The 24,057-nt window shown below is 44.7% G+C and overlaps 1 protein-coding gene across 4 annotated transcripts; it reads left to right on the top strand.

Moving 5' to 3' along the window:
* The first annotated feature begins 1,889 nt into the window (after positions 1-1,889).
* On the top strand, positions 1,890-24,014 carry LOC115585515 (girdin-like). 4 transcript variants are annotated; one of them, XM_030423943.1, is made up of 29 exons: positions 1,890-2,564; positions 2,651-2,742; positions 4,812-4,917; positions 7,510-7,579; positions 8,108-8,166; positions 8,262-8,345; positions 8,504-8,644; positions 8,790-8,968; positions 10,803-10,884; positions 11,499-11,657; positions 11,908-12,054; positions 12,228-12,372; positions 13,254-13,907; positions 14,000-14,205; positions 14,325-14,519; positions 15,211-15,341; positions 15,434-15,575; positions 15,674-15,847; positions 16,314-16,475; positions 16,670-16,947; positions 17,037-17,180; positions 17,294-17,480; positions 17,976-18,121; positions 18,333-18,425; positions 19,644-19,858; positions 20,611-20,691; positions 21,250-21,483; positions 21,986-22,051; positions 22,288-24,014. In XM_030423943.1, the coding sequence occupies exons 1-29, from the start codon at positions 2,415-2,417 to the stop codon at positions 23,373-23,375; spliced, it is 5,610 nt and encodes a 1,869-aa protein (XP_030279803.1). In that variant the 5' UTR covers positions 1,890-2,414; the 3' UTR covers positions 23,376-24,014. The 4 variants fall into 4 exon arrangements, with proteins under 4 accessions (XP_030279803.1, XP_030279812.1, XP_030279820.1 ...); XM_030423952.1 differs by lacking the exon at positions 20,611-20,691 and having other exon boundaries at positions 1,891-2,564; XM_030423960.1 differs by lacking the exon at positions 21,250-21,483 and having other exon boundaries at positions 1,891-2,564.
* The last annotated feature ends 43 nt before the right edge of the window (positions 24,015-24,057 follow it).

Here is a 24,057-nt window from a genome sequence, read left to right as displayed (position 1 = left end):
GAGTTATCCTCTTGTCATGTTGGGATAATGAAAGTGAAGGTCAGATTTGAAACACAAGGAGGCCTCTTTAATCACAGAATCAGCTCCTGTCGTTTGCTTTCGGTGAAGGCCCTCACAGCTTGAATGTAATAAAAAAAAACGTTATACGAGACATGTCAGTTATATCTAATAAGGTCAATGTGTAAAATGTCATCTTCTCGAATTGCTCCTACGATACATTTCAAATATTACCTAATTGAGCCACTGTTTGGTTAAAAAGAGCAACTCCATGTAAGCACTCTGTTACACCGTGTGACAATGCTTTGGACAATTTGGTGTGATACTCGCTCTGTTATGAGCGCAGGCAGAACACATGAACCAAATTTAGCTACCGGCAGTTTGCTGGAAGAAACTGTGGCCTACACACCACCCACCACACAGAACAATCAACCCATCAGAGTCAAAGTCCAGTCATCTAATCAACACATTAAATGAAGGACTTGGACTTAATCTAATATCTAATAACAGTAAAAACAATTGTCTCCTCTTTTTAAACCGTATTCTGTATATGATTACTGTGTGATTGTGTGAATATACTGAATGTATCAAAAGCAAAAGCATTCCACACTAGAGGCTCTGTGAGGCTGTTCTAGGAGCAGCGGTGCTTTAAAGTTCACCCAAAATAAAAATAAATATTCAGTCATTATCTACCCACCCCTATGCCAACGCACAGTAAGGTGAAGTTTCAAAGTTCCTAAAAACATTTCTGGAGCTTCACAACATCCTTAGCCACTAAATTAGATGCAGACTTGTTTTGAAACAAAAAGAAACACTCTAAGTCTCTAGTAAGTAAGCCCTGAGATCCAAAAGATGTTATTTACACCCTCTTTAAAGCTGAAATCTCAAAACTAGATACAGCTACTGTAGCTGCTAAACTAAAATTGTCTGACGTGGGTGCACAAACTCGACTTTGTCAAGGTTGTAAATACTGTCCTTCAAAATCAATATGGGATCATGGGGCTTATGGAGACTTGGATCATAACAGACAAGCTGTATTGAGCCAATTTACACTTTTTTCAGTTGTTGGTCTTTTTTCAAGTTTTAAAACAAGTCCTTGTTTACTTCAGTTGTTTAGGAGAACGCTGTGAAGCCCCAGAAATGTTTTGTCGACTACCAAACCTCACCTGACTTTCCATCAGAATGGGGGTAAGTAGTTAATGACACTAAATTCTATCACATTACTCTGACAGGCTTTGTATGGTGAGGGTAAGCTGGATAAACAAAAGATCCCTCTGTTTAATTCAATTCAACAGCAACACAATCTACATACTCAGATACAGTTGTATTGTGGGAGTCACTCCAACAATTTGCATAATTAATTAACTCTGACAGTTGAATATATTCCAACTTATGTTAATATATCAGCCTTTGTACATTATAATTAACTATAACATCTCTATTTCTTATTTTTACAGTATTTGTAAGAGGCACCTGTGACAGATTTACAGATGTGCTTCCAGTGTTGAACACAAGGTGGTGCCATGGCACCGTCACAGATAGTTACTACCTTTAGAAGCCAAAGTTTGGCATGATGACTGGAGGTTCGTATACAGAGGAATGAATTATAACATTAGTGCTGTATGTCTTGGATGAAATACACACTTTTAAAACGCTGCTTCTTTGGCACGACCAATTATTGTCGTTCCCATCACATGATGCTTAATGGCAAAGTAAGGGAATTTACTTGGAAATGAATTAAGGGCGATGGCATGAAAGGAAACTCTGTTTTGTCTTTTTTAGTGTGATGGGCATCAACACATCATCTCCTGCTCAGTTAAACTCAGCGTTGCAGTGGGCGTTCTTGGTGTCGCTGGGGAGGGGAGGGATGGGGATCGCCGTCGTCATGGTAACAGATTAAAGATGTTTCGCCTCTGCTGCAGCGGCTTCAAACTGAGAATCCAGCGGGACGGGGGGGCTGTTTTTAAGGCATTTGGACGTATAAGAAAACACATTTGGCTGATATAACCTTTTATTTTAGTTGTTTCATATGTCTTTAAAATCACCCATAGGCTACATCAGGGCTAACTTTTTGTGTGACGAGCAGGGAAGCAGAGAGGAGGAGGAGCGGGGTGACGGCAGATGCCTTTGCAGTAGAGGATCGAGGAGGATGTTGGTGTGTGTGTGTGTATGAGTGTGTAAGTGTGGTGTTGCGGGACAAAATGCGGATAGGACTGAGCTTGGACGCCGACCTGGCGACATTTAAACTGCCGGATCGTGTGGATGTAGCTGCAGAGATCGAAGTCCTGTGAGTGGAAAAAAAAAAAAAAAAAAAAAAAAAAAGCCGCAGTGTGCCGAGGGGAACATTTCAACTAGTTCAGATCAGATGGATGGGACGACCTGAACGGTGCACTTCTGCAGGGCCGCCTCACTTCTGAATGAGATGTAGCTACCTGACCAGACTCCTCCTGGGTGAATCAGCTGGGGTATTCTGTAGAGATCGATCACCCCCAACCCCGCTAACGATGGAGAGTGGAGTTTTTCTGCCCTGCCTGGATCAATTCATGCTGAGCCCACTTGTCACCTGGGTAAGTAACGCAGGAGAGGCTCTGATTTCCCTGACAGACACTGTGCCATCAAACGTCTCACGCTCAACTCTCTTTTTGTTGATCAGGTGAGGACGTTCGTGCCACAGGATGGGGACGTGCACCTGGACTTCTCTGAATTACTGGATGGAGTCTTCCTGATTGACATGATGACACAAATGTAAGTCACTTCGTGCCAGCTTTGTTCTCGCAGTTTATTGCCACATGTCTAATCTCGGTTGTGAGCAGTGCCCAGATGGATCTTCAGATTAGCAGCCTGTGTTTTGAAGCTGTTGGCTTTCATAGACTTGATATGGCATCATTCATTAAGCGATGATCAACTATGATGTTTTGAAGGGGATGGCATATCGGTATTGTATATTGTCTAATACTAGAAATTCTCCTGGGGGTGCTCGATGTGTGATACAAAAACAGAGTTTTTAATCATGAGAGGATTATTTTGAGAGATATTGTGATTGTGATATGATGAATGGTCATTTTTTCCATTGTTTTTCCGCTTAAAAAACACATGATGCCTTGATGACAGGGTTAGGATAGGGTTCGTATTAGTGTTAGGGTTCTGGTAGGGCAGGGTTAGGGTTCGGGTTAGGAAATTTGGTAGGGTCAGGGTTCAGGTTATTGCAAGGTAGGGTAGGTTTAGGTTTCTGGGTCAGCGGTTAGGGTTGGGGATCTGGTAGGGTAGAGTTGGGTTAGGGGTTCAGTGTGACATTTGGTGTAGTCTGTACAATGTGAACATGTTTTTCTTACACCTGGAGAACAGGGCATGTCTGCAGCACTACAGTATTTCATTATAATGCTGATTTGTCAAATATTTTACTTGTTCTCTGAACATTGCAGCTTCTGCGATTTTGGATCTCGCTCTTGGCTTTATAACAGTATTGATAACATTTCAATTAACATTGCAACCCTGAAATCATCCCAGCAAAAGTCGTCTTTTTAAACAATTTGGTGTCTTCGCAGCTAACTGATACAGTATCGAGCATTTGCATTCTACATTCTCATCCAGGCACCAACAGTGCTGTCTTTGTCACCCTGCAGTTATAAAGGGGATCTTTGTCGTCTGCAGCAGTCTTCAAATGCAGCGTCCTCGTTACTTACAGGTTAGGGTTCCTCTAAAGAAGCAGCATTAAACTTAGTTACAGATTTTCAGCCTAACACTGAGGGACATCACCTCGAAGAAAAAGACTGTTATTGGACCAGATCTGCCAAGACACGAGGAACATCATAGACACTGTCAAGAAAGATGCTACTTAAGAGATTATGATTTGGGTGCCTTATGTTCTGAGGGAATTACCCTCACCCTTAACAAACTCTAACTTATGGCCCCCTGGCAGTTTGTGTCAAAGACTCCTGCGAGCTACTTGAGCCTCTCTGTCAGGCTGAAATGACGCTTCACGGTGGAGTAAGAACCGAAATTGAAGAAGTGCAAAGGAAGGGTAAAAAACTGATGACCCAGTGGAGTTGTGGATAACGCTGTCTGGCCACCCCAAGTCTACGGTATCCATTCATCCCATTATCCCCAAGGGCCACAATAACCAGCTCTAAATGCAAAACAATGCTGCGCCATGGGGAGGGGAGGGGAGGGAAAGAGGCGGGATAATCTCCTGGATTGGGAGACCCTGTGGGATTAGGGCCTTGCTGCTGGTGTTTAGTGGCACTGGGACACAGATGGGGGGGAGGATGAGGAGGCACAGAAACAGGACAAACAGCACGGCGATGGCAGAGACGGACAGACTAACACATGTGATGCGCTGAGCAGCATCTCTGACCCCGTTTCATCTGTTATGTCTATATATTTTTCCAAGGTGCAGAATAAATTTAACACAACAGGTTTCTTTTCCTGAGAAACAAGGTCAGGTCTGACATGTGTAACTGCACCAAGGTTCATGAATTTTAACTGTAATGTATGACAGTTAAACCTCAGACTACAGTAAGACTGAGCCAACAGCCCAAGAATGCATCTAAAGGGTTCTCCTTTGGGTGGAAAGTCTAATGCCACCCTGTTTGGCTCAGAAACAGTCCAGTTTGTCAGCTGAAAGGACTGACGTCACCCAGGCTAAAGTTAGGAATGAATAGAGACCTCATACATGTCTTCATGGCAATCCTTGAGCCAACACTTGCGCCAGCTCGCAGCTTCCTTTCGCTCCATTCCACTGACAACCGTTTGTTTGTTGGTGAACAACAGAAATGTCAAGTAAAATGCCTTCATGTTGTGTTTCCCGTTGACAGAAATCCCTCGGCTGCACCTCAGGGTGCGAGCAAAGTGAGCAGGGATGCAAGTCACAGGATCCAGAACCTGAACTTCCTGGTCCAGCAAATCAAGTCGTATTATCTGGTGAGTTTTGATTCTCGGCCATATTATATGTTATATGGTGCATCTGAGCTTCAGGCTGCTAAGCTCTCCATCACTCTCTACATCGGATTATGATATCTGAGCATTCGATTTAGACTTTAGACAACTCATCCATCACGCACACACTGGCTCACACATGCGCTAAACCAGAGAGTTGGTAGCACTCGTGTCCCAGCAGATCGACTAGTCCTTCTTAAGATGCATGCCCTAAATATCCGCCATGTACACATCTCTGTAATCAGCACAGGAGGGAGGTTATTGCACAGCAGAGAGCCACAGTAAAGCTGCAGTCACAGCCTGACAGACATGAGATTCGTGGGCACACACCACTGATGTTGAATCTTGGATTTTCTGTCTGTGTCAGAGTAATTAAGCATAAGCTAAGCTTTCTTCCGTTGAGATCTGTTAAGATCAGAGGAGAAGTCATTTCACCGAGGACAGGACCATGAAGCTGCTCAGATGGTTTTATAGATCTCTTTTTGCTCTACAGATTAACAGTACAAAGGTTATCATCAATGGCTTGTCTGATCAGTGTTTTTTCTGCCGCTCTTGATAAACTCAAAGTTTGGTTACTGTTTAGTCACGCTGATGTGACTCACTGCAGCTCTCCATCCAAGGACATCCGAATTCATAAATGCCTGCTTCTTACGTAAAGCAAAATCATATTTGAGAGAGACTGCAGCGTGTTATCTATGCCTTAACTCGTACTAACATAACTCTTAATCAAGTACAATTCAGTCAAAGTAGATGTAGGGCAGCTCTTGCATCTTTTAACTGCGGCTGAACTGCACACCCGTCCTGGTCCTCTGTGGGTTATTTTTATGTTGTCAGGTCAGTTGAAGGACTGGCAGAAAAGAGTCTGCAGCCATGCTAGTGGCACTTGTAAGCTGTACTTTGGTACAGTTGTTCTTTGAGCTACATGCTAATGCCAGCAAACTAGCTCAATGCTAACATGATGATGTTTAGCTGGTAGGTTTACCATGGTCACCGATGGTCACAACATTTGGTAATTAGCACTAACCAGTGTACAGTGGCAGTTAACGGGAAGAGCTATTTGGTCACAAACCAAAGTACTGGACATAACTGAACAATTTTGATTTGATCATCTCCATGAGAAGTCAGAGGGTCATTAAAGTTATTAGAGTATAACCCGAGGGAAAGCATGATTGTATCAAATTTCATGGCAATCCATCCAATAGTTGTTGATATTTTAGTTAGAACCATCTTGTGGTGGCACTAAAGGGGGATAACCAAAGTTATTAGAATATGTTATCTGGGGACCAAGAATGTCTGTACCAAATCTCATGGCAATCCATCTAATAGTCAGGGTGAGACATTTTACTAATGAACAAAAAATCAGCTTCACGGTAAGCACTACAGAAAAAAATCAGACATCACAGAAGTCAGTATGCTTCATCCTCTGGGGGGCATGAATACACCCAAATTGTACAGACAATAACAGTAGAAGTCCATCCAGTAGTCCTCTTAGATATTTTAGTCAGAACCATCTTGTGGTGGCACTAGAGGGGGTGTAATCAAACTCATTAGAATACATTAGAATTCACCTGGGAACATGAATGTCTGTACACAATTTAATGGCAGTCTATCTAATATTAGGGTTAGACATTTTACTAAAAACCAAAAAGTCAACTTCACAGTGGCTCGAGTGTGAATTCAGGAACCACAACAAACAGTATGCCTCATCCTCTGGGGGGCATGAATGTCTACAAAATAGAGTACACAGTAACTCTAGAAATCCTATGAAAGCAAGTAAGAACAAAACTGACATTTAGAAAGAAAATTGGTTCAGCTGACAGAGACAGGATGAAGATACAGTACAACCGGTATACTTCATACTGGTATCAAGCTGAACCCATCGATATAAAGTAAGGTGCTGTTTTAAACTTACTGCAAGGCTCTGAATCGTTAACACAGTTTTCTATTACCGCTAAAGACTAGAGACTTCCGCTCTCAGTTCCACACTCTTTAATCACACATAAGCTAGGGAGGGAGGGGATGATGGGAGATTCACGGCCAGTCAGTTGGACTTTCCTTTAGGGGTCACGTCGGCAGTCACGGGAAAATGTGACTGTTGGTGCAGGATGGACTACATGAGTTCAGTCAACTGTAGCTTTCAGTGCATGTGGGAATTAGTAATAGTTTCCTGAACTGTACAGAGTCACTTATCCTCATTAGGGGCTGTTAACAATCACAATTACACTGCACACACACACCGAACACATACTGTACACACACGCACGCATGATGGCCATCCACTTATAACCGGATAGAAGGCTGAGCCGAGCAGTTTTGGTGGCTTTCACCGACGCACCGGGGAAACTGGCTCCGTCATCAACCCATTCAGAGCACTCCTCCATTTGTTGGCCGCGTTTCTATACATGTTTTTAAGCAGCGGCTATGTGCTGTACATACATACGCCCCTGTCCATTCAAGCACTTTGGCTTGACGTCAAGCAGTGTTGTATTGTGTCCTTGTTTCAGTTTGGCCTAAAATGTGCTTATCTTCCCTTTTTTCTCCACCCATCTCCCCCGTTCTGTTTCTGTGTCTCTGCAGGATAATCTGAGACAACTAATCATGATTCCTTTGCCAAACGTGTTGCTGCTTGGCAGGACTCCCTACTGTGGTACGTTCTGTGAAAGGAAACTCAGAGTAGTCCTCGTCTCTCCTCTGTAGTGGAGCTGCTAAGTCAGTATATGGATGGAAGCCTGATGAGTCTGTTTGTAGATACTCAATAAGCACCGCATTGATTTCCTATAATTGGCTTTCGATTCGGATATGTGTTTGACTTTGTGTCCTCACTGCCAAACTGGTCATATGAAAAGACCCTGCCAATGAAACTAATGTGAAATATTGCTATTAATATAACTTTTAATTACTTGGCAACCATGCAAAACAATAAAAGATCTAAAGTATTTCCTGACGGACAGACAGACGGACTGCTTTAACTCTTCCTGATTTGGTTTTAATTCAATTGCACTCTATCAGTCTGATAAGCACACTAGCATGTGATGCTGAGGCTTTGGCAAGCGGTGACCCAAATTCACCAGCTCGCACTCGATTCAACTAAAATCGGGGCCAGCAGCCCTCCCTGCTTCAATCTGATAAGTTTTATTTCAGATAATGACATTTCCTTTTATTTATTCGCCCACAGAACAAAGTCTGGAGGAAATGAAGAAACTTTTGCTGCTGCTGTTAGGCTGTGCAGTCCAGGTAAATGCCGACTGCATGACTGTTTATGTGCAGGCAACCTGACACAGCCTGCATGAGCCATGGAGATTTAAATCTGTGTACATTTTTACTTCCAGTGCGAGCAGAAAGAGGAGTACATCAAGAGGATCCAGACGCTTGACTTTGACACGAAGGCGGCCATAGCTGCGCATATTCAGGAGGTACCTGACTTTGTATGACGTGAGCTTGCAAATGCCACAGCTTTGCGAGAAAATCCGTTTGTGTCTTGTCATGCTTCATCTACATGAAAGCAGGCGTCACAGCCACTACATGTTCTTTCACATTATGTCGACCCTTACTATTCCTCCTCACCTCCCAGGTGACCCACAATCAGGAGAACGTGCTGGATCTGCAGTGGTTGGAGGCCAGTGAGGTGCACCCGGATGAGCTGGATGCTGTTGCGAGGAACATGGCCTCGCACCTCCGACATCTGCTGGACCAGAGGGACACCCAGCTCAAGGTACATTTGATTTTCTTTCGTAATTTATTCAGATTTTTTTAAGAAATACAAACACACTGCATGTTTGGCACGTGCGTATGAATCCATATGATATCTGATATCGATTTATTATGATAAAGGTAATCTGTAATGTGTTTTTATGCAGACTATAGCAGAGCTAATGCAGGAGAAGGACGGCGTGGTCAGCTTGCTCAACAGTCCTTCCAGCCCGCAGTCAGCCAGCTACTCTCCCAGCATGCAGCAGCAGCAGGCGGGGACTCAGCAACACCTGTCAGTGGAGCTGGCCGACTCTAAGGCCAAGATCAGACGACTCAGGCAGGAACTGTGAGTACAAAATAAAATAATGATCCAGCGATTGAAGTGATTGCTGGGTTTAATTTGTCCTGTAGTGTAGTACAGGTTTTTCTGTCGGGCTGTTGGTTAAGAGTTAGCCTGTCCTCTGTGGACCTGCCAATACAGAGTGAATGAGAGGCAGGGAGAGAGAGAGAGAGAGAGAGAGAGAGTGATACTACAGGATAAGAGATGCCCTGGGGAATTTGGCCCACATTACCGCCTGCTTGGCAGGTTCCATGGCTCTGCACTATTACTGACCCACATTGCCTCTGATTTTCAGCGGACACTGCATGCACACACACATGCACACACACACACACACTAACCCTGATCCTATCAAGACCCCATCTTCACTGTCCATCCCATCGACTCCACTGTTTTGTCCTCTCTTGTTTGGACGCTCAGATTGACATACTGCTGCCTCTGAGCAAACACAATATCGCTTAAAGCACTAAGTATGGCTTGACTTTGAACTTTTGTATGGCTTTAGACAGTTCTTTCATATGTACATGTATGTGTGGATCTGAACCTGCAGTAGCTCTTTCTGCATATATATGCTTCTCGATAGCGTGTGGGGATGAAGATAAAATGGGGTCATTGAGCTTAGTGTCAGAATCAACTATTTGTAAGTTTGCACAACTTTAATAGCCCAGTGTCGATGAAGGTTCTTAGTCATCCTGTGCATGGATATGATTCTAAGTGCTGTATCGTAGCCAACTGGACGCGTTTCTTGTTTCTTGAAGACGATTCGCCTCTCATTCAAGAGGCTTCTTCAGTTCTAACTAACTGGAGGGGAGTTGCAGGCTTTTAAACTGTGTAGGAGTGTCCTTACAGATTCGTAAAGGACACGTGTGAGCTTGGCATAAACTACATTACTCTGTTTATGCCTGGGTGTTTTGTCCTTAGGATGGACAAGCTTCTGCCTCAGTGTGTTGTTAGGTTTCTCAGATGTTCCTGCGACATAAGGAATAACGATGTCGTTACGTTTTTCCGTGTCCTCCTCTCTGTTTGCTCTGAATCTTTAAAAGGTTTTGACAGAGGTCCAGTTGGGATAGCCACGGGTTTTAAGTGCACTTTAAACCCGTGGCTGTCCCAACTGGACAATGCACATTGATGTAGTTTATGCTGTTCAATGCAGCCAGGACTGCACAGATGTGTACACTGGGGAGACAAAACAACTTCTTCATAAATTAATGGCACAAAACAGCCAGGCCATCTCCTCAGGTCAAGACTCTGCTGTCCACTTACACCTGTTCAATAAAAATGCAAAGGACTGTGTAAAGAAATGGGAAACTGTCATATAACCGACCAGCTTCAAAGACATGAAAAGAAGAAGAACTTACATCTGAAGGGGAAAAATCATTCATTTGAGGACAACAATGTCAACATCTTGGCCAGAGGAGACAGATGGTTTGAAAGAGGAGTAAAAGATTCAATTTCAAACTGGAACGGCAATCTTTGAACAGAGGAGGTGGCCTACAACATTACTTATCACCCACCTACAATGCAGTACTGAGTTCTCTCCCCAGACAGTTTAACATCCATTCACACCTGGGCTCACCTAGCCCTAGCAACCCACATGAAGGCTGGTTGGATCAACGACCCACAAGTCCAGTTACCTACACTACAGCACAAAGAAATGTAATAGCCTGGTTATTGTTTTGGAATGGCCACTCAGCAATTGAAAATAGAATAACAACATTAACGCATTTACAATGCGTGTGTGTATATATGCTCACTCCTGAATTTAGTCATTTGCAGTATTTAAATATATATAAATTGTAACCACCTGCTTGTCTCTCTGCATTGCACATCTGGCCACCAGAGAGGAGAAGAGCGAGCAGATGCTGGACTGCAGACATGAGCTGGAGGACATGGAGGCAGAGCTGAAGAGGATCCAGCAGGAGGTACGCAGGGCAGAAGAATAGATTGCGGCTCCTTCTAACAGTGACACGCAGTAACCTCCTAACCGCCCTGCAGATTAAACAGATTAATGCACACCATACTTTGCTGCAGAGCAGCGCTTAATGACAGTGAATTCAAACCTCTGAACCTCTGGACTCAGGGACACAGCTAAAGCTTATATGGATCTGTCTGGGGAAGCTTTGGGGCTGTACATGTCAGCATGGTTACCAGCAACTGGACTGGACATTAAAGCAGCATTAATAGATTTTTTAATGTAATTTTTTTGGGGCCACTTTACAGGAACAAGCTAACACAACACTGACGTTTTAATACCTTATAAGGTAGGTATGTCAAACGTGCAAGCGAACGGCTGCCTGTAGAGCAACAATAGCATTCATTCGGATCATCTTGTTTGTGTCCACCTGATGAATGTGAATCCAATAGTCACTCTCGTTTTAAATCTGATTTAGTCTTTACCAACTCTGGAGGGAAATATCTGGCCGAGAGACACTTGAATATTCCAGCTTGGTCGAGGAAGTTTCCCACAGGAAAGACTATTCGAGAAAGATTGGTGCAGAGCTTACTTTGCTATAAATCACACTTCTGTTCTCACCAGAACTCCCAGCTGCTCATAGACGCACGCGCGGCCCGCACCTACCGTGACGAGCTGGACGCCCTGCGAGAGAGAGCCATTAAGGCGGACAAGCTGGAGAGTGAAGTGGGACGCTACAGGGAGCAACTGCACAAGATGGAGTTCTACAAGGCCAAAGTGGAGGTTGATGCAGATTCTAAACTCTTTCCCGGTTCATTTTGACACATACATTTTGATTATATGCTTGCAATTTAGAAAATCACTGAATATTCTGATGCAATTAATCACATATTTATACATTTTGAAATGATTTGTTGGATGGTGAGATGAGTCTTCCTAAGATGTGAACAAGGAAAGTGAAAGATGTGAATCGAGGAACGACGGTAAAATCTGTGAATCTGAGATGTGTCTCTTTGCGTGTTCGTTTTTTCAGGAGGTAAAGGAGGATAACAGGGTCTTACAGGAGACCAAAGAGGTGCTGGAGGATCAGCTGGAAGGCTGGAGGGCTCGCTCAGATAAAATCCACCAGCTGGAGAAGCACACGCTGCTGCTGAAGGCCCGGGTCCACGACATGGAACAGGTCAGACACCAGGAGCACACAAGGAACTGTCTTCTGTGTGGCTTTTGTGAACACATAAAACACAACATGAGCTGCATAAGTCCTCTCTTACATGAAATGATCATTTAGTCCTGTCTGCAACTGTAAAGGATCGGTTCTCACATCTCTGCTGATACTTCCGGTCTCCAATTTAGGAGAGGGAGGCAGATCGGAGGCGCATCGAGGAGTTGCAGGAGGAGAACCTGGCTCTGTGTCTGGCCCAGAGGAGGAGCATGGAGGAGTCCCAGCACCTCGGCTGGGAGTTAGAGCAGCTCTCCAAGACCACTGAGAACTCCCAGGGTAAGTGCAGGTGATGAAATAATGGATGGGAATGGTTGGAATAATCGGCTAAGCAATGAAATGGATATGTATATTATCCAGGTGTGTACATGCATGCATGGCTCTGTTAATCTGTTTGCATTTACATCTACTTTTGTTGTTTAGTGTCCATAAGATATATAAGATGCGCAATTAGCTCATGTACCAGATGTACATACACAGATTGATGATGTCAGTTATCTTTTTTTTGTCAATGTGGGACTACTGTATATCAAATGAATTTTGCACCATAATATATATGGCAAAGGTTAAAAAACTGTGGCGTTGCTGCTTCTGATCTTACAGACATTTGATAGGCTCATTGAGCTGAGGTAGAATCAACAAACATGCAATCTGCAAACGGACATGCAAAAAGATCCACCGAGTGTGTCTAACTCCAGAAGAAGCTCCAGAGGAGGCTGCATGTAATCTAAGAAATTCCTCCAGTGATGTCATTCAGCGGCTTAAGTTGTATTGTGGGTAATTTAGGCGGCAGGTTTTGAGAATTAGATCTTAATCATTTGTTTTTTAACTGTTCAAAATGAGTCCAACAGTGTTGTACTGCAATATGGAACAGTGGACTGCTGCCTACATTACCCACAATGCAGTTTAGCCACTGAGTGACATCACTGGCAGCCATTTATCACATTACATGCAGCTTCCTCTAGAGCCATAAAAGGCTTTATACTACTTTGTTCACATATGCAGCAGTGCTCCCCAAGACCTGTAAACACACTTTAATGTGTAAAATTGGTGGAGTTACCCTTTAACGGCACCTTTAAACATTTACAACTAGTCTTTCATGCTGTCTGTCTCACGTCCTCCCCTCCTTCAGTTAATTGCCATCATGTGTTTGGGTACAGGCCAGCAGACTCTGAGCGAGGAGGTGAGCGAGAGGACCTGCAGTCGGATGCTGAAGCTGGAGAAGGAGAACCAAAGTCTGTTAAGGACCGTAGAGGAACTCAGAGCTGCCTCCATGAACGGCAGCATGCAGCCCAAACACAGCCACCACCTTCAGTGTGATCAGGTGGTGTGCGGCACCAACACGTGCACCTCGTCAACAGATGAACCCACCTGCTCGGATATAGAAAAGTGCGCTGATGTATTCCCGGTCGGAGTAGTCGCTCAGCCGATGCTGAATGGAGATTCAAACTGCCATCAACAACTCCACGCGGAGGAGCTGCAGGAAGCCCAGGGTGAGATCCTCCTCACTGATAATCCAGACCTTCATATTCAGGAGAAAGGACAGTTAGAGGATGGAAACAGAGGAGATTGTTTCAAAGAACTTATGTCTGATCTGGAAGTCTTAGAAAATAACCACAACAGGCTCCATTGTTTCGTGGGATCACGTGGCCGCTCGCCTGGCTCGAAGAGCAGCAGTCCCTGCCACGACAGCATCTTCACAGGTCTGCCAACACGCTCCTCCTATGCCAGCAAGCACACACAGCGGCTGGAGGCCAAGTGCAGGGCCCTGGACACCGTTAATCAGCACCTACAGACTTCCCTGGATAACACCGGTGGGTTGTATGGATCGGGTTAACGTTAAAGATTGCAGTCGTGCAGTCACACAGCTGCTTATTTCTTTTTCTTTTTCCTTCTATCTCTTCAGATCGGAAAGTTCAGCGCCTGGAGGCAGAGGTTCAGGAGCTGGAGGCGGAGAACCAGAGTCTGCAGGCCACTCTAGAAGAACTTCGGATATCTGCGCGACGCCTGGAGCAGCTGGAAACAGAGAAGCAAAGCCTGGAGCAGGAGACCACCGTCCTGGAGAGGGAGAAGAGGCAGCTAGAGAAAGAGAATCGGCGGCTCCGCCAGCAGGTAAGTAGGCTTGTTCTTAAAGGGTTAGTGTTAGCTGCTCACCAAAGGCAGGATAATGTTTTGAAGACTCACACTGCCCCAGAATGAAATGGCTGCTGCTCTACCTTCCTCCGTCTTAGGCTGAAATCCAGGAAGCCAACTTAGACAGCAGCAATGTCTGCATGGCCAGCCTGGAGAGGGAGATGCGTTGTCTTGTGAAGGAGGTGGAGGGGTTGAGAGAGACTGCTGAGAGGGTCAAAGGCCTGGAGGGAGACAACAGAGAACTGACGAAGCAAGCTGCAATCGACCAGAGGACCCTGGCCACCCTCAGAGAGGTCTGTGCTGTCGAGCTTACGCACACTGAATAAATGACCCACCCCGACACTTCGCGGATAATGCAGTGTTTTTTGGGTTTTTTTTACAGCGGCACTGTGTTTCACATAGATTCTCACATTTCACCTTTGATGAATTGTATGTGCACACACACGTGTACTAAGAGCCACAACTCACCTAATCTACAAACATTTAGTTTATTTGCATCATAATCTGTGACTGTGATTTAAGTGTTTGTTCATTCTGTGACAAATACTTTGTGTTGGGAAAAAAAATCATTTACATTTTGGTCCCTATCCTTGAGGACACAGTTTTACCACTAATAACATTTCTGCTATTATCAGCTGACAGCATGTTGGTTACAACCCAGCCCAGCTTGACCGATGTTATTGGCCGATATCAGCCTATCACAGATACATTGTTAAGCTTAGTTTGGCAATATGTGTCATATGGAAACATTTGTGTAGATTGAATTCATGTCAGAATTTTTTAGTCCTAATATTGGTGTCGACTTTTCCTGCAAAAATGGAGCATCAGTCAGACTCTAATGTTGGTTAAAACCACCGGAAGCATAGATAAGGAAAAGACCTTTACCCGAATATTGAGTTAGATGGGTTCTGGATGTTTATGTTCCAAAAATGTATTTCAATGTCAATAAATCTAGTGTGATCCAGGTAAACTGTCTATCTTTAGGAGCTGGTGAGCGAGAAGCTGAAGACCCAGCAGAGAGACAATGACCTGGAGAGGCTGGCCCATGAGTTTGAAATGAAGCTCCTTAACCAGAAGAGTGCACAGCAGGCTGAACAGGAGGCACCGGATAACAGGTGCTTACAAACTGTTCCCATCCTAACTCTTGAAGGGAACATGGTAAGAAATGAGAAGTGTTATAATGAAATTCCTTCTTTCCTCTATGCAGCCGGTTCAAGATGCTGGAGTCAGAGTTGGAGTCGTCTCTGAAGAAATCTCTTCAGATTAAAGAAGACAAGATGGCCGCTTTGGAGGCTCGTCTGCAGGAGTCCTCCAACCTGAACCAGCAGCTGCGCCAGGAGCTCAAGACTGTAAGTCATGTCACCAAATTCACCTTTGCAGGCTTACTCTGAGAAAATGCATTGCAAATCTTCACAGATCCAACTGTTGGACCTCTTTTTTCCCACAGGTGAAGCTGAGCTATGAGGCCCTGCAACAGAGGCAGGAGGAGGAGCTGACAGCATCAAGCCCCACCCCTCCCAGAGAGACCGGCAGGGTGATGAGCGAATGGCTGCGTGAAAGCCAGGAAGCCACCAAGGAACTGCTGAAGCTCAAAGACCGTCTCATTGAGGTGGAGAGGACTGTAAGTGGTTGGCCCTTATTCAAGTAGATGACCAAAATGGTCATGGTAAGTAGGTGGTAATTACCAAGCAACATATTTGAAATTTTAGCCACAAATTACCCCAGTTAGTGGCCTGCTGAGGGGACGTTGGACAGAAACTAGCTATGAGTTGTTATGGCATGATCAGCAGAAGTTAGGCAGGAACCATTTGGAAGTTTACAACGAAATGTGTTTAAGAAATGATCATCTATTTATTAATGGCTTATTGGAACATTGCAGCGTATTATTATGAAATGATTCAGGGGAAATTTCCATACATTTTGGAGTAATTGCTGTGGTAATTGGGGGTCATTTTAAAAACATATCAAATATGTTACTTCATAAGTGACACCTACTTACAATGACATTTGCAAACCTGTAAAATAAAAGTATTATGAACATCTTGCTTTTTCTTTTCTCTTCTCTCCCCTGCTCTGCTCTTCTCCAGAATGCGACACTGGAGGCAGAGCGCCAGGCTATGCAGGCCCAGCTGAAGCAGCTGGAGAGTCAGTCTGACAGCCAGCAGGCTCAGATCCTCGCCCTGCAGAGGCAGGCTGCCTCACTGCAGGAGAACAACACAGCCCTGCAGACACACAACGCTAACCTGCAGGTGCCTCCACAACACACACTACTCTCTGTGGTACACTTCATTTAACAGCCTCTGCACACACATAGGTTTATTGCTGATAGAGTCCAGTAGAGTCTCTGTTAAGCCTCTGCATCAGTGAGCGTGCAGACAACACGCACAGAAAGCACTGATGCCACATTAACTTCTAATCAACTGGCTGCCTTTTCTCTCTCCAGGTGGAGAAATCCACTCTGAACTCACAGAGTGCCTCCCTCATGGCCCAGAACGCTCAGCTGCAGCAGCAGCAGTCAGGGACAGAAAGCGAGCGGGACGGCGCCATGCGGGAACGCGAGGAGCTGCGCGGCATTCACGAGCAGCTATTGCGAGATCATGAGCGGCTGGCAGCTCTGCACGAGCGGCAGGCCATGGAGTACGAGACCCTGATGGGGAAACATGGCTGTTTGAAAAACGCCCACCGCACACTGGAGCTGGAGCAACGCACGCTGCAGGACAGGTGGGGGAAAGGAGAGGCAGCCACATGAACTGTCAATATAGTACATGAAATCTCTGTGTTCATGTGTGTGTGTTTGGTGATATCTTCAGGTACAACAGCCTGTTGCAGCAGCGGGCCAAGCTAGACGACCTGGAGAAAGCCATGAAGGAGGAGCAGATGAGGATGACTCTGGAGAAGGAGCAGCACAGGACGACTGCATCTGAATGCGGCCGGCTCCGTGACGAGAAGGACTGGTGAGGAGGATCAAGCCTGGATCCCGACGGATCGCATACACGCGGATACACACCTTGACTAATACATGGGTAATCAAATACTGTATTTCTTTTTCTTGTTTTTTTTGCTCCAGGCTGAACCAGACATACCGTCAGCTTCTCAACGACAACGAGCTGCTGACAGCGGATCACAAGCAGCTCAAGAGCCAGCTGAATGAGGCCAAGCTGGAGCACACCTGGCTGGAGGCCGACTTCTCCAAGCTCAAGAAGGAGTTCCAGCAGCTGGACATCACCTCCACCAAGCTCACCAACCAGTGTGAGGTACTGACACGCAGCAGGCGGAGCTAGTTTAGAAGTGCCTTTTAAATGGTATAACCTTGACCTTGTAATAAACTCTTAAAGGTGCTCCACGTAGTTTTGGGGATGACAGTTTAATCAGAAGAGAAAGATCTTCATGAGCGGATTAATTTTTTTATGCCTAAATAAACGAAATAAACCAACTGTCAAGTGTTTATCATGACTGAATAAACAAACTGACCTTAAAGGACAGCACAGTTTCACACTGTTTCACTTTGTTTATATGTGGCGGACCCTGCCACCTTTCTAGCTTCAAACAGTGTTCTTGGGACCTTGTTTTCCTTAGTTTGTATTATTACCTTACTAATATTGTAAACATTCAAATTCTGAGTTTTAATTTCTTCTCCAAAACTACATAGTGCCCCTTTAACCTCAGCACACTCAGGCTGACCTTACGTATTCAGAGTTTTGCTTCGTGTGCATGCTTACACATCGCTTCATGTCCACGTGATGTGTAAGTTGCTAGGCCAGCTGAAGGGCAACCTGGAGGAGGAGAATCGCCACCTGCTCGGCCAGATCGAGACCCTGATGCTACAGAACCGGACCTTGCTGGAACAGACCATGGAGAGCAAGGACCTGTTCCACGTCGAGGAGCGGCAGTATATGTGAGCAAACAGGGCGCCGTGACAAGATAAAGTCGCATTAAATAAAACCGCGCTACACTGATTGGTTAATGAGGAAACGCATTGAACAAGCAGCACAAAGTGTAACCTATTCATGACACTAAAATCCTGCTGTAATCAACAGCTGCCCCACAATATATAACTATGATATGATATATAACTGATGATCCATCTGTCTGTATTCTATCTTAAGTGACAAGCTTAATGATTTGAGGAGGCAGAAGGAGAAGCTGGAGGAAAAGATAATGGACCAGTACAAGTTTTATGAGCCATCTCCTCCTCGCAGGTAAGCTGTCTACGGAAGTCATAACCCTGATTTTTCCTCAGGGTGAAATGACTGCGTTGGGTCAAATTTCAGTTTTCACAATCAGCACTTTCTGCAGTGGGACTTGGTTCGTTGCCAGTGTTGAGTCGTGAGTTATGTCATTTCTGTTCACCTACATTACATTTTATCAACAGGGCATATTCATAGTGCAGGCGGTAATGCAGTGAGCTCCATGGTTCTCCATCTCTGTAGAGCAGGACGTGGTTAGCCATGTGCTAACTGGTTAGCAGACGGTCTTTTGACTGTAGGTTTATAAAAGCCTTTTACACGAAAGACAGCTGCCTGTTGCAACCAAATATGCTGCTATGAGAGTGATTCATAACAGTAAAAATAGTAAAAATGGTAAAATCAGAACAAAGAGCTGAAAGAGACTCGAACGGCCCGTCAAGCTGAGATGGAATGCAGAGTTGGATAATAACTGTATGGGTCCCTCATAATGAATGACTGTCTGACAGACACATTTCTTTTTATTACTTTTTCATCATTACGAAATAAATGTTGTTTGCACAATGTGATGCCCATAGAATAATCACACCATCTGTGTTTAACTTTGCTTTCACTACGCAATTATGTCTGCCACCAGGTTCAAAATCTATTGGGGAAATTAAAGGAGCACTATGTAGTTTTGGGGAAAGCGTTTTAATCATAATTTTTTTTTTTATACAGAAATACAGAACAGACTAAATAAACAAACCTTCTTCATATTCATGACTGAATAAACTGAATAAACAAACTGACCTTAAAGGGCAACGCAATTTCATATTGTTTTACTTTGTTTATATTTGGCGGACCCTGACAACTTTCTAGCTTCGAACAGTGTTCTGGGGACTTAATTTTCCTCTGAGAACAGCTTGTTTATTCGCTTATGGACAAAATAAATAATTCTGAGTTTGTATTATTACCTCATGAATACTGTAACTATTCAAATTCAGAATTTTGAATGTATTCCCCAAAACTACATAATGCCCCTTTAAGGCTTGACTATGGTACAACCCTATCTGCTTTCATGTTAATTTAAATAAATGAATAAACACTTTTTCTCCTAATGTTTTTTCTATGTTTGGACAAACTTCCATTGCTAGTCTAACTCACCTATTCATGAGTAGTGATCGACCCCCCTACATGTTATTCTTATTCTGCTGCGCTCTCTCTTTCCTCTTGTAAATCGGTCCTTCACAGACGTGGAAACTGGTTAGCTCTGAAACTGAAGAGGTTGATTAAATCAAGTAGCCGTGAGCAAGGACCAGAACGCCCACCAACACCCACACACTCGGGCACTGCTGAGTCACACCACCTCTGTCACGACAGTAGCTCCTTCATCAGCTCAGATGGCTCTGGAGGCTCAGCCTCCACCTCAGCAGGTGAAGCCATGATCTCACCCCAACGCAACAGCAGTGAGTATGACCTTATTGAATTAACCAGATCATCTCCCATTGACTTTACAGAACGGCTCTTATTAAAGTATCAACACCCCACCTTTAGTACTTCAGCCATAGACGAAGAAGTAAGATCATCAGAGGCAGAGTGCAAAGATCAGTCAGGAGTGTGTTAAGGTCCAGCCCACTTCCGGAAGACACAGAACATGTCCCCTAGGAGTTTGGCTTTCTTTAAAGAGATGCAAACTTTTAAATAAATAGATTTTAAAGTAAACTGCTCCTGCACTTTTGTCATGTCCACATCTTTGTTTGGGCATATCCATCATATGCAGCCAACACACAGTGTGGAGGATAGCGACAAAGTTGATTTGCTCAAAATGACCCTTTTACTTTTATACAAATAAAGAATGAGATCATATTAATTCATGAAAGGTAGAGTGATGTCTCTAGTGGTATTTCAGTGTGTCTAAAAGAGTCAACATACATGTGTGTGTCACGTCCAAAGACTCATTCCTCCTGAAGCATGATGTGTGTGACTTTCCTCAACAGTCCTCGATATGTCTTCCCTGTGTCTTTCTCGTTGGTTAACGGATTTCTTCACTCCCGCCTCCCTGCCTTCCTTCCTTCCTTTCTTCCTTCTCTCCCTTGTCTTTTCCTTCCCTTCCTACCCTTCTCCTCCCTCACACCCTTCTCTCTCTCCTTGCATCCATCCTTATGTCTACCCCCCCCCCCCCCCCCCCCCCCATGTGGCCGCGCTTGCTGTTAAATAGCCACTCTGAAAATGTTTCCCCGTATGAGGAACAGGCTGAAGGACAGAGACAAAGTCAAGTCCCTCTTCCGTCGTTCCATGTGTAAGAAAGACCGTGGTCCGGCTTCTGCCGCCATCTTTACTGTAGCCTTTCATTTCATGGCTAACCAGATAATACTGAGTGAATCTGTGCTTCTTTTTTTTTTCCAACATCTGCTACATGATATAACAGCAAAGTAACCTGAGTAGGTGTAAAATCAGCAGTCAGTCATGTTGGTGCAGTGCCCATCACAGCCTCATTTCACAGCACTAACTCAAATTGTTAGATATGTAATTACAGCTTAAGGCATCTGCACTAGTCATTTTCAAACAGAGTGGCTATTTTTGAAGACAGTCTGGGGTATTTTGTTAATAGAGGTCAGGGAACTGCTGCATTGCAGGAGGACACTTGTGCCGCAGGAGTTCTGACCTACCGCGGGCCGACTGTACTGTAGGGAAACATTTTAAAACCACAATTCTAGACATCTGTGTGGTCTATGGAGAAAGCAAACCATCCCTGTCACTGTGTCTTCCATGCCATACCTCCTAATCTCCATGACCACTTCACCTGTCTTTCCTCCCTCCCCCATTCACTCCCCACTTCTTCCACTCCTGGATCCAGCCCTGAGCAGCTTGGCGTACCCCTCGGCCCCGTTCGACGAGGAGCGGTGGGTGGAAGGGCCAGAGGCTGACTCGAAGCAGGAAAGAAGGAACGCATTGATCTCATCTCTCACCACATCCACCATGTCCATCCTCCACCTCAATCACCCCACCACCCCACCATCTGGCCACGTCACCACCGCAACCACTGACACCACCAACACTGTCCCACATGTTTCTGAGCTTTGGGTGACAGGTAGAGGCATTCATGGTGTCATATTACAGTGGGTAATCGCTAGGATAAAGAGTAGAGGAGAGATGAGCAAACGCCAGATTTTTTAAAGGGGCACAAAGTAGTTTTGGAGAATAAATTCAAAATTCAGAATTGTTATATTTAGAATATTAATGATGTAATAATACAAACTCAGAAATATTTATTTTGTCCGTAAGTGAATAAACAAGCTGTTCTCAGAGGAAAATAAGGTCCCAGAACACTGTTTGAAGCTAGAAAGGTGGCAGGGTCCACCACATATAAACAAGAATAACAGGATGAAATTGTGTTGTCCTTTAAGGTCAGTTTGTTTCAGTCATGAAAACGAAGAGAGTTTATTTAGTTTGTGTAGACATAAACAAAACATAATTTCTTGACTGATTAAAAAGTATTCCCCAAAAATACATAGTGCTCCTTTAATTTGTTTTAGCCAAAAGTGTAAATTATTCATAACCAGTCAGTAATTTCTTGTTTGTATGCCCAACAGACAAGGTTTCAAACGACAGTATAGTGCCATCTGGATTTGAGGACAACGACGAGCTGCAGAATCACGGTAAACCGCTGTAGATATTCGTTTAGAGGATTCTGTGAGCATACAGATGTATTACCAGCTCAGGAATTAGAGTAAATCCATCAAATTGCAATCATGACCTTGTTTCATATTAATCTCTGTGCTGCCCATAGAGGCCAACAACTGTCGTAGAAAGACTCTGCTGCCCCCTGTAGGTCATTAAGAATGTCATCGTGTTGGAGCCCTTCTAAAACAGCATCATAATCTCTTTCTTTCAGGGCTGATTGGTGTCCAGAGTCGGGCCCAAAGTGAGAGCAGCGGCGAGTTCAGCCTGAGTCTGGAAAATGAGCCGTGGTCAAATGGCAGCAGTCCAGTCCAGCAGCCTCCATCACGCCGCTCTTCCTCCTCCTACCAGCCACCCAGCGATACCTCCACCCCCCAACACACACTGAAGCTGCAGAAGCAGAAGGAGAAGGCCTCTTCTGTGCCCATCACCAGCAGTCAGAACCTGGATATCCAGGTTACACCAAAACATAAAGATTCTCAGGACTTCTGGCTCGCAAGGGGCACAAAGAGCATCCGAAGGGGGTCGAGGGGGAAGGTGACACGTCGCTCGTCAGATTCAGCAGGCGCAGTCAAAATAAACCCAGAGCTCAATGGGGTGAATTTAAAGTCCAACAAGGCTGAGATTACACGAGCCTCGGTTTGTTCGCCTATCACAGTGTTGTACGTTCAGGGTAAGTCGTCCTCAATGTCTGGCTGCCTCAACTGCTTCTCCACCCCTGTGGGGAAAGAGGGGCGACTGAGAGGGCCCAGGTCTCCCAAAAGTCTCCCCAGAGCAAGCAGTGTCATTTCCACAGCAGAGGGGTCGTCCAGACGCTCCAGTGTAAACAGCGACTGCAGGGTGGCAGGCACGACTGACCCGCCCTCTGTCCATGTTTCAGATGAGAGCAATAAACAGGAGGAAACAGCCAGTCAGCAGCAGCCAGAAGTAGACAGTAATCACAGTGAGCCTGAGCCCATTCCTCCAGTCAAACCTCCCAGAGACCCAACAGTTGTCCCCGCTGACCACTCCAAGTCCCCGGTGCAGGAGTCACTTTTGGGCTCCGCGTTCACTTTCAACTCTGTTTTCTCAAACACAATCTTCAGCGATTCGGTGGTCACAACCACGACCAGTCTGGACGCCCTCGCCAACAACCAGACCTTCCTCTGTCTGAATCCAGCCCTGGTGCAGAACTGCCCACTTAAGAGCCAGGAGTCTGCTCCTGACATACACTGTCACAGCAACACGGAGAATGAGCAGAGTGAAAATGCAGAACATGCAGCTGGGTTGGAAGAGAAGGACAAGCCGCTGGCAATTGCATGAAAGCAGCAGTCACATCAGTGAATATTGTGTGTTTCTACAGCAGGTAGCTGCGAGGCCACGTTTCATGACACTAACTGAAGCACACAATTGATCTGACTCTAATTTAATGTTTGCACCGTATCCTGTTGACTGCCTGAGTGTGTGTAAATGTGTAAATAAAAGATGTCCCTTTCTCACTGCTGTAGAACATTACCAGGTTTTTTATAAATATATATATATATACACACACACCTGAGTAATAGATCCAGAGATTCATAGTGCTGTCTTTCCATTCTGGTTGTCTTTTTGCACAAATTATGCTTAATATAACTAAATGACATGTGGATAGACATCCTCTTTTGCCTGGTAAAAATTAGATTGGTGATGTGACTCAAGCCTGTTTATTTTACCACACTGACAATCCAGTTATGTATATTTGTGTTTGCCAAAACATTTTGTTCATGTCCGCTGTTTGTATTTGTGTCCTGTTATCCGGACCAAACTATTAAATTATTACGAAGTTGATTTATTCCTATTATTTAGACATGAGCCTGAGGAATATGTGCTGTTTGTGTGTGAGAAGCTGTAGATCTTGTAAAACAGGATGTGTACCTGACTGCTGTTCTCCCCTCATTAAAGGAACCCCCTATGTAGAACATCTATTTGCGTTGTCATTCTTTTATAACGGTGCAGAGCGCTTGGG

This window comes from Sparus aurata, chromosome 1 (genome assembly GCF_900880675.1).
Source record: "Sparus aurata chromosome 1, fSpaAur1.1, whole genome shotgun sequence".
Taxonomy (NCBI): Eukaryota; Metazoa; Chordata; class Actinopteri; order Spariformes; family Sparidae; genus Sparus; species Sparus aurata.
The sequence above is the reverse complement of the archived record's forward strand: the minus strand, read 5'-3'. Positions and strand labels throughout refer to the sequence as shown.

What these genes read in the sequence shown, in the direction of transcription:
- LOC115585515 (XM_030423943.1), top strand. Translation starts at nt 2,415, where the DNA reads ATGAGATGTAGCTACCTGACCAGACTCCTCCTGGGTGAATCAGCTGGG. An exon ending in TGGCAGGACTCCCTACTGTG is followed by an intron (nt 7,580 to 8,107) that starts GTACGTTCTGTG and finishes ATTCGCCCACAG; the next exon opens with AACAAAGTCTGGAGGAAATG. An exon ending in AGAGGGACACCCAGCTCAAG is followed by an intron (nt 8,645 to 8,789) that starts GTACATTTGATT and finishes GTTTTTATGCAG; the next exon opens with ACTATAGCAGAGCTAATGCA.